The 16,588-nt window shown below is 37.0% G+C and overlaps 3 protein-coding genes across 4 annotated transcripts; 1 reads left to right on the forward strand and 2 right to left on the reverse strand.

Annotated features, from left to right (window-relative positions):
* Window positions 1–2,814: 2,814 nt before the first annotated feature.
* LOC103840183 (bZIP transcription factor 68) lies at window positions 2,815–5,849 on the reverse strand. Of its 2 annotated transcripts, none has more exons than XM_009116663.3 (13): window positions 5,602–5,849; window positions 5,197–5,319; window positions 5,064–5,108; window positions 4,906–4,980; window positions 4,651–4,740; window positions 4,497–4,556; window positions 4,247–4,416; window positions 4,115–4,169; window positions 4,005–4,035; window positions 3,716–3,924; window positions 3,572–3,649; window positions 3,363–3,488; window positions 2,815–3,279 (listed from the first exon to the last, which is right to left on the reverse strand). In XM_009116663.3, the coding sequence occupies exons 2-13, from the start codon at window positions 5,284–5,286 to the stop codon at window positions 3,154–3,156; spliced, it is 1,155 nt and encodes a 384-aa protein (XP_009114911.1). In that variant the 5' UTR covers window positions 5,287–5,319; window positions 5,602–5,849; the 3' UTR covers window positions 2,815–3,153. The 2 variants fall into 2 exon arrangements, with proteins under 2 accessions (XP_009114911.1, XP_033135022.1); XM_033279131.1 differs by having other exon boundaries at window positions 5,197–5,331; window positions 5,602–5,731.
* A 5,323-nt stretch (window positions 5,850–11,172) lies between these two features.
* Window positions 11,173–14,763, forward strand: LOC103840186 (protein IWS1 homolog 1). The gene is made up of 11 exons (XM_009116665.3): window positions 11,173–11,326; window positions 11,573–12,005; window positions 12,085–12,204; window positions 12,289–12,509; window positions 12,600–12,729; window positions 12,816–12,878; window positions 12,947–13,024; window positions 13,754–13,845; window positions 13,937–13,996; window positions 14,068–14,245; window positions 14,449–14,763. The coding sequence occupies exons 1-11, from the start codon at window positions 11,307–11,309 to the stop codon at window positions 14,545–14,547; spliced, it is 1,494 nt and encodes a 497-aa protein (XP_009114913.1). The 5' UTR covers window positions 11,173–11,306; the 3' UTR covers window positions 14,548–14,763.
* A 128-nt stretch (window positions 14,764–14,891) lies between these two features.
* LOC103840185 (transmembrane protein 45B) lies at window positions 14,892–16,393 on the reverse strand. Its single transcript, XM_018654843.2, has 3 exons — window positions 15,954–16,393; window positions 15,526–15,872; window positions 14,892–15,379 (listed from the first exon to the last, which is right to left on the reverse strand). The coding sequence occupies exons 2-3, from the start codon at window positions 15,870–15,872 to the stop codon at window positions 14,932–14,934; spliced, it is 795 nt and encodes a 264-aa protein (XP_018510359.1). The 5' UTR covers window positions 15,954–16,393; the 3' UTR covers window positions 14,892–14,931.
* Window positions 16,394–16,588: the final 195 nt, after the last annotated feature.

A 16,588-nucleotide genomic window follows, 5' to 3' on the forward strand; every position in this document is an offset into this window, starting at 1 on the left:
TTTATTCCGTAAAAATGTAAAGTTTCAGTATATTTAAGTTATATTTAGGATATTTTCGTCAAGTATAAAGTAAATAATTACAAAGCTTTGGAGTTTAATTTACTCTTGAGTGTTTTGTTTCTTAAGTTTTAAGAGCATCTTCAGTGTATTACTGCATTTTTTACTCTAAAATAGTGCAACATCAAAATGAAATTGGATTTTACTCCAATGTATTCCTCCATTTTTTACTCCAAAAATGAATATTTAAAAATAATTCCAATTTTATTTAATTAATAATTTGGTAATACCTTCTACTTATAAAAAACTACAAATTAACCCCAACTATTTTATGTTTAGAAAACTTTCATATAACTATAATCTATTTAAATTACACAATTATTATTAAAAAAAATACAGTAATCATAAATCTATGTAAGATAGCATATTTTGGTTCTATAATGAAATTAGTATATTTTTCCACAAATGGTCAACTAGTCCATTTTATAATTAATAATTAGTTTTTTTATCTTTGACTTTCCTTAATGGAGCAAGAAAATTTTTAAGATTGGTCATTTGTATTGTTTGGGCAATGCTTTGCAGGTCTAAGCGGTTCCAGAAATGAGTTACCGGATTATTAAATCACTTATTTTATTTATTTTGTGTTTTTATGTTTAGTTTTGGTATTTTTATTAGTTTATGCATCATTATTTTAAATTATTAAATATTCTCTTATGGGAATCATATTTTCATGTTATTGTATTGTTTTTAAATATTAAAGTATTAAATATAAATGATGAAAAATGTATAAAATAAAAATATTCATGATTTAAAGACTATTCTATAAATAAAAAAAATTCAACTCCAAAATGAGTATTGGTAAGAGTAACCCTAGCTATTATCTCATTTTGGAGTTGAGAATGGAGTGTGATTGGATCATATTTTACTTCAAAATGATGTTTGGAGTATAAATTGGAGATGTCCTAATATGCTAAGATTCAAACCGCCACAAACTGCAAAGAGTAGTCGTCACTAGTTAATCTGCCATATCTCCGAGATGAGTTATTGTTGAATTGTTTGGTCCGAATCTTGAGATTTTTTTACCCTGGCCTTAAGAGCAATCCCAATGATAGTTTTTTACCGAGGAGTTCTTAAGTCACATATTAATGTATGTATATATAATAATTACTATTTAATTAAGAATATACTAAAATTCTTGAAAACCCAACCAATAATATCTCATTTGACATATTATTGGTTGGATTTCCAAGAATTTCAGTATGCTCTTAATTAAATAATACTCTATCCGTTTCATTTTAGTTAGTAGAGAAAAATTTTTGTTTTCAAAATAAATGTCATTTTATAATTTTAATGTTAAATTTATTGACTTTATATACCAATCTATTTTTCAATTGGTTGAAATGTGGTTAGATGTATTGGTGATAATGTTTTTATTTAATAAATATACAAACTTAAATATTTTTTTAATTTGTGTGCCAAGTTTAAAATGTCAAATTAAAATGATACTGAAGAAAGTAATTATTATATATACATATAATAATATATAACTTAAGAACTCTATGGTAAAAAGCTACCATTGGAGTTGCTCTGAAAGCATCTCCAACCCACCTTTATTTTCACCTCTATAATAGCATTTAGAGCTAAAATCACTCAAACTCATCTCTATTTTTGCCTCTAAAATAGAGATTGTTGTTTTTTTTTCTCTATTCATAGAGGAAGAAATGACATTTCTCTATATTTTGATCTGTATTTTAGAGAAATACATTGGAGTAAAACTCAACTCTACTAGTAAAAATAGAGAAATACATTGGAGATGGTCTTAGTCTCCAAAAAAAATTACACTCTCTCTTTTCTCTTTGCTTCACTTGAGCTTTACCAGACTCGAACTCTTTTAGGCCACACCTAGAGTTGTCTCTATGTGTGCTTATAAACATGATTTTAACAAATCATTTTGGTTCATGCTCTGCCGGACACTAAATCTGGTCCTTAACCCTAGCCCTAACCCTAAATCGCTTAAGACTATTTATGAAGCAAGAGAAGATGTCACATGACAATCTGTTGGTCTCAGTCCCAGATGTCAATGATCCTTCTTATCAACCGTTCCTATGAAAGTTTACCACAATTGGTTCTAATATCTACATGCTTGGCGGACACATCAATGATCAATGGTAAGCCCACGTCTAGGGTATTCTTCAGGGATTGTTGGTCACACATGGCAGAAGCTCCAAGCATGCAGATATATAGTCCGGAAGTTTCGGTGAAGTGAGTGTTCTTGATGGGAAAATATATATAGTGGAAGGAGGCCATTGAGAATAGGGTGCCATCGATGTTTTTGATCCTAGAACATAGATATGGGAACATGTGCCAAGCCCTAGCGCAGAGATATGTGGGATATATATATATATATTATCAAGATATTAGTGATCAAAGAAAATCTTTATATTTTTGGGTATATGGGATGTGATCGAATGTATGATGGGTCATGGGTGTAAGCATCTATGAGGTGTGTGGTTGGGACTACAATATACGGTTATAGACAAAGTTTTGAAGGATCTGGAAGAACGGCCAAAATTACCAACAATATATGGTTGTGCTAGCTAGGTTGGCAAATTATGGTGGGAAGATTGATGTTTTATGGGATAAGTGTGCAAGTTCTTTTAGTTCGAAAAAGAAGGTTTTGTGTGCTGAGATTGCACTTGAAAGACGCAACAAACATGAGGTTTATTGGAAAATTGAGTGGTGCAGTGTCGTGCTTACATTCTCCAACCATTTTCATATAAGAACATGAGGTTTATTGGAAAATTGATTGTCGCTATGTTTGATAAGCTGATCATACTCATGTACAAGTATAGTATTACAAAAGAACAAATGGTGTGGACAAAAGAGGATTCAAATGAGGCCGATAAGGCGGTCAGTTCGAGTCAAGAGCCATTGGACAAAGAGGAGAGACTCTTAGCTGTTACAAACTAGTGCAGTGAGTATGATGGCCTGACATGATAACATCATTGTGTTCTCAATATGATTCATCTGTTTTTTCTTTTTCTTGGGCTCTCTATTTTGTCCTCTGCTTAATTAAAACGCACCATTAAGCAAAAACAGTATAAAACAAACTCTGGTTCCTAAAATTACATGAAACTGTTAGCTGATGTTCTCGAGTCAGGCTGAGTTGTTGTAGGAACCACGAGTGGTCTCTGCAACATCCTGACGTGTGCTTATCTCCGGTTCTTGCTCCTTCCCATCCAAGTTTACACCTTCTAGTGACCGGACTGTCGAAAATCGATTCTACAAGAACAACGAGGAACTTTCAATCCATTACGGACCTGCCACAAAAGAGGTGAGATTTTTTTTTTTTCCTGTAATTTTACCTTGAGAGCATTATTTTCAGCAACAAGCTCTTCGTATTGGCTTCTAAGCTTGTTAATTTCTGCTCTAAGACTTGCGTTTTCTCCATTTAACACATCTGCTCGTTGCGCTAACTCATCACATTCTGCCTGAACATGCAAATAAAGAAAAAAAAAGCTATTGATCATTTCATATGTATGGCCTTTGATGCTAGAGCAGTTTTGAGTATTACCTGTTTACGCAGCCTAGATCTACGAGCAGACTCCCTATTTGATTCCTTGCGTCTCTGTCGCTTAAGCTCTCTCTCGTCCTAATTCACAAAGCAATTAAACACGTCGCTTGAATAACCGTAAAAGGGGACATAAGTTACACACACCTGTACCCATGTTTGTGATTGGGAACCATCTACTACAACTCCAGGAACTGTTGTCCCATGACCGCTCCAGTAATCCATTCCCATGTTTAGATTTGTTGGTGGAGCTGGAACACCTGTAGCCGACACTGGCGTGACTGGGACGATTTGGTTCACCGGTTGATTACTTCCATTGCGAGGTGGTCCCTGAGCAGAATCTGAAGCTGTTTCACCTGAAGGTACCATCTTTGAACATTTAGGTCTATATCACATGATAAGAGTTGAGTTATGTAAGAAAGATAGACTAACAAACCATCCTTCCCGTTGTGTCTAGATCCAGAGTCCTGCAAACGTTGCAAAGCTAATCAGTAACATCATCATGCTCACAAACTGAAACGATTTAGTGGGTTGCTAGAAACTTACATTTTGTGAGTTTGCATCACTTCCTTCACTTGAACCATCAGAACCGCTCTCAGCACTGTAAAAACCAAACAAAGCTCTGCCAGTTTCAGCAAATATACAACACAATGACATTACAATCATGATGTGACATGCCTTTTAGAACAAGCTCCATTAGCTGATGCTCCTGAGTTTTTTCCAGCCTCGTTCTTCTTTCCTATAATCATATTCAAACTTCCCAAGCTTCCTTTTGATCTTTTGATTGGTAACTTCTCCTTCACCTCAGCTTGTTTACCATCACCTTCCACACCGCTTCCAGTATTTCCCTGAGAATCCAAAAGACATTCCTGGATCAAGATCCCATTTGAATTGACACAGAACCTTATTAAGAAAATGGATAACTCACAGAAGCTTCAGCCATTCCATTAGGAGAAGGCATTGCATAGGGACTATATGGATAAGATCCCTGTTGCAGCACCGAAACAAAACGTTAACAGAAATAACACAAACATTCACTAACTTGAGCACACAACAAAAAGATCTAAAAAGCGGAGCAGTACCGGAGGTATTGAAGGGTGAGCGTACATGCCACCTGGAGGATACATCGCCACATATGGATGAGGCGGTGTTCCATAAGGAGGTATCATATGCTTCAAAAAGAACAAAGAAAAAACAATAGAACGTTTTCATTAGCCAGCACAATGGTTCTGGAGAGCCTAACGAAATACTTATGTTTAGCTTGATGAAACCTACACAAGTGACCAACATAATGCTTCCCAAGTATGAAAATATCAACATAAGCCCTCGAAGTTTACCTGAACACCCCACATATAAGGGTGAGGTTGGGGACTAGATGCTACATAACCATGAGGCGGCATAGGAGAATAAGCCTGATAAACAAGAAACATAACAATGAGCCACATAACACCCAAAATGCAGGCAAAGAAACAATACAAGGAATCTCTTTCTAGACCTGGAAACCAGACCAATCAGGAGTAGCCACATCAGAAGAAGGTTCCTACAAACACAGAAACATTTAAAACACCAAAGCATGAACACTAACAAACACTTTTGGAAGGATCCATCAATTGACAGCAAATGCAAACCTGTGAAGTAACAGGAGCAGAAGAAGAAGGTGGTGGAGGGGTCTTGGGTTCGTTCTCTTCACCAGATTTGTCCACCTCGCTACTACCCATTATCACATTCACCACACTAGACCAGAAGGAGCTCTGCTTATAAGTTTAAACATAACAAACCCACCAATCAGTTATTATCTCCAAATGACGCATTGAACAGTAAAGCTCCTACGCAGATTCACTGACCTAACCCAGGATCTAAAAAGATCACATTTTTATCTCAGGATTCAAACAAAAAAACTTAGCTTTCCGTTAAACAATGGCGGAGAAGAGCTAATAACACAAATTTCAAATAATCCCTTATACTAAAAGAGAAGAGCTACAAGGAATCCACTTTTGAAACTCGGAATCTAATCGAATCGGCAGAAAAAATACCTGAAGATCGGTAATGTTGGAGCAATCTGAGGAAACCCAGAGATGCGAAATAAATCAGTGAGTTTCGAATTTGCAGAAATTGGAGTGGGGAGGATTTGATTGATCTTTGTTGTGTTTCTGATGGGGAAGAGGAGGAACAAAACAAGGAGAATATTTATTCAAAGCCCAAATTGTTTTCTTATTTATGACATTAACCCCGTAAAACCTCTTAATAGCATTTTACTACTGTTTTTTATGACGAGTGTTTAAAAAGATGGATAGACGAATATTATGAGGACTCGATAACAATTCATCCATCCAGATAAGTAAATACAAAATACTAGTTTTTTTTTCCATAAAAATGGTCAAGTGTAGCCAAAGTGTTACAAGACCCGTAACTCGTAAAAGAGATAGGTATTTTTAATTTTAACAGAACAAATTAACATGATAGTGCTCGAAATAAATTAATTCATAGGATTAGTGGGGACTTCGGGTTCAGATATCACATACACAAACTTTAAAAAAGTGCTAGACTTTAACCCGTGCATCCACATCGTGTTTACTTTATATTTTATATAAATATATATTTGTTGTAAGTATACAGTGTTATATTATTATTTTATATTAAATATTATTTTGTTTTTCTTATAAGTATAATATAATATTTTATATATTATTTTTTTTAAATATATTTATTTTTTATGTCACTATTATAATATCATATATGTGTCATCATATAATTAATCATATTTTTAATTATATAATTAATAGTATTTTATACGTATCATCTTATAAACAATCATATATATTATATTTTTAAAACTTAATGTGAAATATAAAACTATAATTTAAGTTGATGTTTGAATCAATGGGCTTTGTATTATATTTTTCTTATATATATTTAAAGCATTTTTTAACAATGATTATTGAAAAATATTTTAGTAAAAATAAAATTTTGAATATATGTATATTTTTGAATCAATTTTTGATATAAATGTATTTTATATTAATATTTTGATTTGAAATATGTATATAAAGTTTAAATTTTGTTTTATTATTATTTTAGACAAAATATATTTTTAGCTAATTAGATTGGATCAAATATATAGTTTCTCATAGTATAATAGACCTCTAATTTTTCTTAATAACATAAGTCCAGTGCTTCTTTTTCTTTAATATACTACTATCTATGTTTACAAACAATGTTATCTTATTTTTTACTACTATCCATGTTTCCAAACATTTCTTAAAGGTACTTCTACTTTAATAAGATAGATATTAATAATTCTTCAGAGTTTGAATCAACTTCAACCTTTAAACTAGCATTTCCAGTGATACTGTACTTTTTCTTTATTCTAAATATAAAGTAAAGGTATTGAAGTATACTAAATTTATACCAAATATCAAATATTCCAGAAATCGTTAAGCGGTAACCATACGCATTATATGAGAGTATTGACAGAGTGGAGCCTGATTAGAATCTAGTCAAGCACATGTTTTGAATCAAAAATAGTTTTAGAAGCCAACTTTGTTGCAATAAACACCTACATCTTGGTTGGTAACTATCCCCATTAGTAGTTTCTCAATTCTAATCTTATACATAATTCACAAAAAATCCTAAAACCCTAGAAACTCTTTTTCGAGAAGAAAATCCGCCGGTGAAGAATCTCTACTCTGGGCCGGCTTTAGCCGGTACCGGAGGTGCCATCCTCTCCCCTTAGCTTATTTTTCCTTTGCGTCTCTCTCCACCAATTCTCTCCATGTCTATATGTGTGGTGTTCTGAGTCGTTGATGACTCACCAGAAAGCTTAAGGGACAAAGGTGACTTCTTTCGAGGGCTTGGAGGAACGACGAGACTACGGAGCAGCAGTGGAGAAAGAGGTCAGCTTTTAGAGCTGGAGTGTGACGCCAGATCTGATTTTCCCCTTTTGTAGATCTCCAGCGATCCCTCCACGGCGACGGCGCGTGTCTCAGTGGGGCGCCTTCTCCGGCGTGGATCTCCCCTCCCTAGCAACGGTGAGCCAAACTGAGAAGGCACGTCACGAAGGCTTCAAATTGTTGGAGTTGTCAACCAGTGGGAGGAACTTTGTAGTCGGTATGTGGTGGTATCTTACTTCCCAGCGCTAGCGATGACTCCCCTGTCTCGTCGGTGGTACAGACCCATGCCATGGAACGCCATATCTGCTGAACCGGTTGCGTTGCTGGTTGGTCGAGGCTCGCTTTCAGTACGGAATAGTTCCATCACTACGGCTAAGAAGTGAGGTGTAAGAACCCGTCCCTCCGGATCATACTCAATCACAACAACACTTCATTCAATCCAAATCCTCACAGTCTTACATAATCTTGACTTAAACAAAAACCAGAAAAAAAAAACATAGCAATAGTCTTTAAATTCATAAATAACTTAATAGAAAAACCAAATCCCCAAAGATGACACCACAAGACTCTCACTCCTCGACCTCCTAGTTTGTACCTACAAAAGAGAGGGGGGTGAGTAATTGGGATTACTTAGTGAGGGTAAATTCTAGGAACCTACTAACTCATATCAGGACAAACAAACAATTAACACAGCCACAAGCTAATAAGGACTAGCATGCAACAACAACAAGCAACCTAGATCTCTAGGACCTAGCGGACGACCTCAGGGGAGCCATCCTGAACCCCCTTTGCTGCATTTCCTACGGGCACCCAAACCGGGCTACGATCCGTAGCTCCTATGTGACTACCCGGTCACGGCCTCTTTGGCTCAATCAGGCATTGTCCGTCCTCCGGTCTCATAGTCACTTATGCCAAGACTCAACATGACTCGATCCTACCACGCGCCACATTCCCCATCCACACATTCCCAAACGTCCACACCCGTTCTCGGTGTCACAACCATACACATTCATCATCGTTTTCATGTACACATCTCGTTACATCCATTCACCATAGACAATTTATCATCACAATAATTCATATCACACAACCGGTTTATCCTTTAACATCTAACAGATCTATATGCTTTTATCACATCAACACAACCAACAACTAGGTCTAACAGTTTCATCAAGCAAGAAACACAAACGAATAGTTCTACACTACGCCTGGACTTTATTAACAAGGGACTGCCCTCGAGGGCTTGCTGGATATGATAAGAGTTCACGGTCAGGTCCTCACCTTGGCCTTACTCGTCGTCACAGATCCATATCTAGAAGAAGAAGAAGGTTTGCTACATCACCACCAGAGATCTATACTCTCACGCTCAACAAGGATGTGCAAAGGTATTAGAGACCAAATCTATCACACCCAGTGATAAATCATGGAGAGGAAGCAGGGGAATAAGGAGATTGAAGGCTTACTTCTCAGATCTGATGAACAACAACGAAAGACGGTAGATGAAGAAGAAAATCGGAGATGGTGGGGTAGGATGCCCAGCACAGGTGGTGGTCGTCGGAGGTGGTGGCCGGCGGCTAGGGTTCCATGGTGACAGCTTGACGGTTCGGGATCTCTGTAGAGCTTCATTAGATTTTCTCTGATGGAGAAAAGAACAAGGATGCACCTCCTTTCATAAGAAAGAATGATAGAACCCTAGGTTTTATCCTAATGGGCTGCAGTCTAACGGGCTTTCTCCTTTTAAAACAAAAGAAATTTTGGAGGTCCGGGCCATGGATCTCACATGAGGCATTAAAGCTTGATGATGCTTGGTCAAGTTGGGATTGCACCGCTCGGTGAAGAAGCATTGGTACGAAAGCTGAGCTCTTATCATATGGCGATTAATGCTCGTGTTAAAATGTTTAATCTTGAGTAGAAATATTGAGTTTCGGGTGTTAGTGTTATTCACTTTCTGTAGTTGAATTTAGGTGGTTTGAGAGGCAGTCTTTTCTGAGTCGTAGGAAATGTTTGTCTCACTGGGTAGAATTACATCAAAGTAGAAGATCGGGTAGTGTATGATCCATCTATGTGTTCATAGGTGATACTAGATCACTTTGTATGTAAGTGTGGTTGAATCACATGTGGTTGAAAATCATGTACTACTCTTTTGGATGATATAAATTTGAAGTTGAGTCAAAAAAAATTGTTCTCATTAGTACTCTAGAGGTGCGAGTTCAAATTTCAAATAAAGGATTTTAAATATTTTTCCATAAAATAATAGTTTTTATGGCCAAATTTTTTTAAGCTCAAGGACCCAAAATATTCAGGTCCGGCTCTGAGTAATGATTAGACGGGTCTAGACCAATTTTTTTAGCACTTTAGCTGATTTTCGAAAAAAATTAATCTAAAAAATGTGTTTTTTTTCGTTTAGGCTTTGATCTTCGTTATTGGATTTCGTTGCAGTAAGTGTTGTCCATTTGTTTTGTTTTTGTGTATTGTTGTAGGAAAGTGTGAAAGACCGCGCATCTGCAATTGTCATATGAGTTGAGGATATGATCTGGGAATTTCCGTAAATATTTATCGGCTTGGTGGGTATTGTTTAAGATTCAATCTTAGATCTTATTTTCGTCATAAAATGTTAAGCTTCCAATTTCATAATAGACAATCAAGTGAACGATGAAAAAGGTTTGTTACATGCTTTGTTTTTTGGCTTATGAAACCTCTTAGTGGATTCTTTGTTAGGCCTTCTTGAAAGTATGGCTTTGTGTGTGATGGATGTATGGAACTAATGTATAGAGGCTTGATGGATTTTCTCCTAGAATGTTTTCGAATCACTATTTGACATATTAAGAATGTTTTTACAAAAAAAAAAACTATGGCTGCTTTCTTTGCAAGAAATGTTTAGTTTTAGTTTGGTCATATGGTAAGAGGAACAAAATTCGACTGTGGGTTATTTCAAAAGCATTTTGATCAGAAGAGAGTGGTGCTACAATGTGTGTATGAACAGAAAGAGAAATAAGTTGGCCCTTTCGTCGAAGTTTAGCTGGAAAAGTACAAATCGTCGAAAAAGAGTAGAGAGTAAATAAAATCCTAATTTCTATCCATCAGTCTCCATATGTTCAAGTCTTGTCGTCCTTGTCCTCATTTTATATGTAATTTTCTTCTTTTTTTTACCCTAAGTTGGTCTAACAGTTAAAAAATCTACAACATATATACTTGAATAATATACTAATAAATACTTAAAATTAATATAAAATTAGTTAAGTTTGGATGAATAATCAATATGTATTAACATATTTCCATTGAGTAAGTTTTGATTATTTTGGGATATTTACTTTTTGATATATTCAAGTATTTAGAAAAATTCCAAATATTTTTGAGTATTTTTGACATTTATAGATATTATATTTCAAAATAATTAATATATTTAAATATACAATTGTGATTTAAGTATCTTCAGATACTCATATATTTGATTCGGATGGGGTTTGATTTTGGTGCTTTGAATGATAAAATTTTAGATCTACTCAAATATTTTACCAATTTTAGTTTTTAAAAAAAAAAAAATATTTTGGGTCAGGTTCAGTTTAGTTTTTACTGCCAGATAGTTTGTGAGCACATCTAAACGTTTTTGAGGCTTTTGACTAAAATGTTAACTTTCTTACAACAAGCCCACCAAGTCCATAGCTGAATGCATACTCCGAGTTTCGATGACGTGGCAAGATCAAAACTGTTAATCTTCCCTCAATCGAGACCGTTGAATATTCCCATTAGGAACCGATTCTCTCTATTCCTTTCTTCTTTCCTCTCCTCGACAACTAGCAGTATTCGAGATTATCTCCGTTGAATCGTTTTCTGGAAACGAAGCAGAGATGGGTTTCGAGGATGATCCGTAAGATCTTCTCCTTTTCTTCTTCAGTTTTGAATTTAACTATGCTGTGCAGAAGAAATTCACAAACCCTTCCTCCTTTGCCTAGGGTTACCGAGATCCAGCTTTGATTTTTCCAAATCTATATCTTCTTTTGATTACAAAAAAAAGTGAATTCGTTTCATGGGTAGACGAAAGCTTCGATTTTGTTTTTGTTCCGTATTCGATTGTGCGTAATCGTTCAATTGAATTTCGGTGTTGTCGTTTCAGGTACCGTGATGTGGATGGGGAGCCGTTGGTGGACTTGGATGATGACTTCGGAGACGATCGTGAGGACTTTGAAGACAACTTAGCCGATGATATGGGAGACTGGGATGGCCAAGGTTCGCAAACGCCTCTTTACGACAACGATAAAGTCAAACCCAGGAAACGCTTGGTGAAGAAAGCGTCTAGTGATAGACAGTCTATCGATGTTCCTGAGTTGGTTGACGAGGATGTGGAGGATGCGGCGTTTGATGAGTACATGGAAGGAAGAGGAGGTGGTACAGAGTATGATGATAAGGTTGGTAGGAAGAGGAAGAAGGAGAAAGAGAGGACTAGTAGTGGCAGTGGGAAGGAGAAGAGGTATAAACTCCCAAGCCGCGGTGAGAGGAAGTCTGAAGAGATTGATGAGATGTGGAAATCTATTGCACGTAACCCTGAGGTGCACCACTTTGGTTAATCTTCTGAGATTACGTTTGCAGATTTTGTTGTTGTTTTAAAACGTTTTTCTTCTGTTATAGAATGATGAAGAAGGTGTTAGGACTATGGATGACGACAATTTCATCGATGATACTGGTGTGGATCCTTCTGAGAGGTATGGAGGTGATGGGGGAGACCGCTCTCCAACTCATTATCCTCAGGTATGACAGGTGTCATTCATTTTCTATCTCTGAATCTAGCTTTTGTTTGATGATATGTAATGCTTTTAGTTATGAACGATTCAGGCAGAGGAGGGTGAGGATGATGATGAGGTTAATAACCTTTTCAAGATGGGAAAGAAAAAGAAAAAGGCTGAAAGGAATCCTGCGGAAATCGCTCTCTTGGTTGAGAATGTGATGGCTGAGCTTGAGGTCACTGCTGAGGAAGATGCTGAACTTAATAGACAGGGGAAGCCTGCTATCAACAAGCTTAAGAAACTTTCCCTTCTTACCAATGTTCTTGGAAAGTAAGTTACCAAGTTATTATTATTATTATCCCAAACAGTTTCTTATCGACAATCTATTTTGTAATACTGCATGTTTCATCTTTTTTCCAGGAAGCAGCTTCAAACAGAATTCTTGGACCATGGAGTTCTAACTCTGCTGAAGAATTGGCTTGAGCCTCTTCCTGATGGAAGCTTGCCAAGTATAAACATTCGTGCAGCTATTCTGAGGATTCTCACTGATGTATGCGTTCCTGTTTATTCTGTAGATATATTTGCCTGATTCACTAAATCTAAGCTTCTTTATCTATTCCTGATTATGTCTTGCAGTTTCCAATTGACCTGGAGCAGTATGATCGGAGGGAACAATTGAAAAAGAGTGGGCTTGGAAAGGTTAGGATACACCACTTGATTGCATATTGACGAGTTGGTACTTATATTTGTTCTTCTGGCGCTGGTAGGTCATTATGTTCTTATCAAAGTCTGATGAGGAAACTACATCAAACAGAAGACTTGCTAAGGATTTGGTTGATAAATGGGTAAACAGCTTTCTCGACTGCTCCAATCTGTTGAATCCTGGGTTTTAAATAGCGCATGGCGAGGTGAGGCAATGAGTGTCTCGCCTCTCGCCATGCGCCATGGTGACACAAAGCGCTCGCTTTGTGTATGAAACTAAAAAACCGTATTGAAAAACATAAGCATAGATAGACCGTGATAATTTTCTATCCTTAACTCTAAGTTAGGTAAAGATATTGATAGTGTAATGAGTTGAGACATAAGGGAGTTTTGCAGCAAAACTTATGATTGAAAAGAGAAGTTAGAATATAAGAACTAACCGTAAAAGCAAAGAAAAGCTAAACCCGTGAACAGAGAGAACAGTAGAGAAAGATCTGATAAATTATAGGGTTGTTTAACTCTTTTATAGTAGTTTGAATTAGGATTTTAACTTGACTTAAGGGTTGGTGATAGATTCTACTAGACGGCACACCTACTCTATTAAACCTAGGTTGGTTTAGTGATCTAACTCTCAACAAACCAAGTTGGTTTGAGAAGAATCTTTGAAGCGTCGCTTTGCACGCCTTAGAAGCTACGAGTATAGCGACAATAGCGACCGCTTTGGACACCTCGCATGGCCTTGGGGTCTTGAAGCGATAAAGACATCGCTAGACCTCGCCAAGCGCCATGGCGGTCATAGCGGTCGCCATTTAAAACCAAGGTTGAATCAAATTCTACCTCATTTGCTTACTGTTGTGTGCTTGATGTTGTAGTCTCGTCCAATTTTCAACAAGAGCACAAGGTTTGAAGACATGAGAAATCTTGATGAAGATAGGGCTCCCTATAGAAGGCCACCAGTGAAGAAGTAAATCTCAAACCTTTTATTTTTTCGACTTCATTCATGATTCATATACTGACGCATTGTTTCTCTTCTTGTTCTACTCGGTTTGACATAGACCTGTCAACAAAGCTTCGACAATGGAGTCAAGAGATGGTGACTTTGACTTAGATATTCGGTATGGAAGAACCTCTTAGAATCTGGATATTTGCATCTCGTATACTGAGTTTTGTTGATAAAATGTGGCAGGCAACGAAAATCTGGTCTGACTTCGGGTCAGAGTTCGAGGGGAGACTCGTCCAGGAACATGACCATGAGACCAGAAGCAACTCCAATGGACTTTCTGATTCGTCCTCAGTCCAAGATTGACCCAGATGAGGTCAGAGCCCGTGCTAAGCAGGTTTCTCAGGACCAGCGTCGAGTGAAGGTAGAAGAACACTCTTACCATTAGTTATGTTCTCACTGATCCGACAAAACACCATCAAGAATACCACCTTAAACATTTAGGCTCAAGCTCCTTGCTCATGCACACGCTTGGCTGAGTCGCTTTTTGTGAACAAAACAACCTTTGTCGCTCGTTTCCTATGAATCCGTCCTTGAACTGGCTTTTTTTTTGTGTTAAAATTGCAGATGAACAAGAAGCTCCAGCAGCTAAAAGGACCAAAGAAGAAGCGGTTGCAAGCCACTACGGTGAGCGTGGAAGGTCGGGGTATGACCAAGTACCTATAAAGAGCTTGCAACCAGGCGACGGAGTACTGGCTCTCTTCTATCCTGTAATCTTCAACTTTGATTGGATCATTGTTTGAAGTCAAAGACTTAAAGCTTTGGGGTTATACTTATATGCTCTCTACTATAAACTATTTGCTTTGAGTCTCTAATGTAATGGGGAAGTGAAAGAAACACTAATAAAGGATCGATTTTTGCTTTATTTTACCATCAAATCAATTTTCAGTCCGTTGCACAATAAAAGTTCGATTTTTGCTTTATTTTTTCTGTAAGTCAGGTGAGCTCTAAGGCCTCCTCAGAGTTATCACAACTCATATTGTAACATATTTTGTTATAAGATAGAGACATGTAACAAAAAAAACCTAGTTTCTACTTGCCAAAAATATCTCATTTACTTGTTCCAAATCTTGAAGCTGCAAAAACATAAGAACCCACAACGCAGGCAAGAACAGCAAGAACCAAAGAGAAGAGCTGAAAATTAGCCAGAAACTCTCCAGAGACTACAGAATCAACTGATCTGCAAACGACAGAGTTTCCTTTTAAACCGCACCCTTGAGGCATCATAGGGCCATAGAGAGTGAAGGCTGTTTGGTAAAACCAGAGGCCTTGAAGAGTCATTGCAATGCCATTGCATAGATCTACTGGGAAGCTTGTAGGGCAGATTGCTCCTGCGATCGAGGAGATGACGCAGAGACCGACAAGAAAGACGAGGAGGAGGTGGTAATAACCTTCAAGACCTTTGTGGCTTGTGGAGTGGAAGAAGAAGAGAAGACCTTCTGCTGTAAAAGCTGTTGCAGCTATTAAACACAGAGCTTCTTGTGGCAGAGGAAGCAACCTATGAGTGGCACATGAAAAAGGCATCACTGTGAATCTACTACATCCATTCATCAAAAATAAAGTTATAAGAGTGTCACTAAAGATCCAACCTAACTTCAAAGCTCTATACCAATCTTGATGATCCAACAAACCTATGACTAGTACCTGGTTTTCTCGGAGAGCAAAGCGATAAAACCGAGGATGAAGAACATGAGAAGCATCCCAGAGTGCTCGAAGTCGTTCATGTGGGAAGGGTTCAAGACACCATTGACAAAGAAGTGGAGATGAGTGGAGTAGAAGAACTCGATGCACAAGTCAATGAGTGAGCCAATGGTGACAACGTAAAGCTCCAAGTACTTGATCCTACCGTTGAAACCAGGGACAGGGTGCCAAACTCGAACACGAAATGAGTTGGGGTTGGATACGAAGCGAACCACAGAGCTCCATATGTGCCATACTCCAACCACAAAGAACAACGTACCTGGCAGAGCATGACCTTTGAAAGAACCCATCTTTCTCGAGAGAGAAAGAGAAAGCAATTATTAGATCAAAAGTTCAGATTCAGGATCAAATGAGAGGAATATAATTAATACCCTGTAAGAGATTGGAGATCAGAGTTCTTCTTGTGGAGATTTCGATCAGAGATAATCTTGGAAAGTCAGAGTCGTCGTTGAAAACGAGGGAGAGAGAGAACAAAGGAACAAACTTGGTCAATGTTTGAAGCTATTGGGAAGAAGCCAGACACATGGGACGGGAGAAAACAACAAAACCCAGGTAATAAAAACAAAATCTTTGGATCAGATTTATCATAAAAACATAAAACTTTTTCCCAAGAAAGAAAGGTTCTTGAGAAGTGAAAAAGGGACAGCAAATAATAGGACAATCATAGATGAAAGTTTAATAATAATAATAGAAAAACATCCATTATCTCCCACAAGAGCATTTGAGAATCATATTGTTTTCATTGGATCATCATAACTCCAAAAGATTTGAGAGAGGATGATTAATCAGTTTTCTTCCTTAGAAATAAATTGTCAATAGATTAATTCACTCTTACTATTTTAGCTAAACAAAAGATCATCAAACAGATTTAATGAAAATGACAGTAATAATGCGAATAATATAATATGACTATACATTATGCCAAGCGCTCTTCTAAGTTGTAACCTCTCCATATATATATATTTTTTTGTCTCAAAGCTGCATCAGAACGAGTACTTTACATGGT

The sequence above is a fragment of the Brassica rapa genome, chromosome A09 (genome assembly GCF_000309985.2).
Source record: "Brassica rapa cultivar Chiifu-401-42 chromosome A09, CAAS_Brap_v3.01, whole genome shotgun sequence".
NCBI classification, from domain to species: Eukaryota; Viridiplantae; Streptophyta; class Magnoliopsida; order Brassicales; family Brassicaceae; genus Brassica; species Brassica rapa.